Here is a 902-nt window from a genome sequence, read left to right on the forward strand (position 1 = left end):
GCTCGTCTGACCGTGTTCCCCGCCAGGCTCTGTAGATGGCAGCATCGGCTGGGCTAGGGACCGCAGCACCCCAGGGCAGTGGAGACCAGTGCCCTGGGACCAGCGCTGGGGGCAGCCAGGGCTGCTGTGCACAGGGGACCCCCTTGGCTCCCCATCGTGTCAGCACTGTGTCCTCACGCTTCTGTCACCATCCTCACTCCACTCACAGCTGCCTGTCCCCTCCAGGGAGATCATCAATGGAATCATGGTGACAGATGGGGACAACAACGAGCTCGGCTGCTCCAGGGTTAGTCTCGGGATGGGAGTCTGGGTTGGGGCATGGCGTGGCTGGGGCTCATCTGCTGCTTTTGCTTGCAGAGGGCAGCAGTGAAGGGCATCACACAGGTTGTGGTCTCCAGGATCACCATGGCAGCACCGGGCATGAGTGAGTGCAGGGCAGGAGGGTGGGGGGCCAGACCAGGGGCTCCCCTGGGACCCACCACCGTGCTCTTCCCCGCTTCAGTTTCCTCTGGGAAGAAGAGGGAGGGTGGTCCTGCATCCCAAGTGGCGTTCAATCTCATCTCACTGATGGAGCTGGTCTCCCTATCCTGCCATTTCCATCAGAGTCCCCCAAGCCTCCAGCCTTCCTCATCCCAACCTACAGCTTGCGAGGTGCTTCCATGGCAGTTGGGCCCCACGAAGATGCCTCTTGTGCTCTCTGGCCCTCGCCCTGCAGCCCAGTATCCCCTCACGCACACCCTCATGAGACCCTTGCTATGCTGCAAGCCCAGCAGGAGGGGCAGGAGCGTGGGGACTGTGGACCATGCTGCCCAGGTGATGGACAGAAGGCAGTCCTGTGCCAGGTCCCTGCCGTGTCCAAACACCCAGTGGACCCCAGCACAACTAGCCACTGCCATGGCTTT

At 62.3% G+C, this 902-nt stretch overlaps 1 protein-coding gene across 1 annotated transcript in view; it reads left to right on the forward strand.

Moving 5' to 3' along the window:
• The window catches only part of SFXN2 (sideroflexin 2), a 5544-nt gene that overhangs the window by 3172 nt on the left and 1470 nt on the right, over nt 1–902 (forward strand). Inside the window, exons 6-7 of the mRNA XM_010139485.1 lie at nt 226–286; nt 358–424. Coding sequence (XP_010137787.1) covers nt 226–286; nt 358–424 — 128 coding nt within the window. The remainder of the gene's footprint in view (nt 1–225; nt 287–357; nt 425–902) is intronic.

The sequence above is a fragment of the Buceros rhinoceros genome, unplaced genomic scaffold, assembly GCF_000710305.1.
Source record: "Buceros rhinoceros silvestris isolate BGI_N320 unplaced genomic scaffold, ASM71030v1 scaffold31327, whole genome shotgun sequence".
In the NCBI taxonomy this organism is placed as follows: domain Eukaryota; kingdom Metazoa; phylum Chordata; class Aves; order Bucerotiformes; family Bucerotidae; genus Buceros; species Buceros rhinoceros.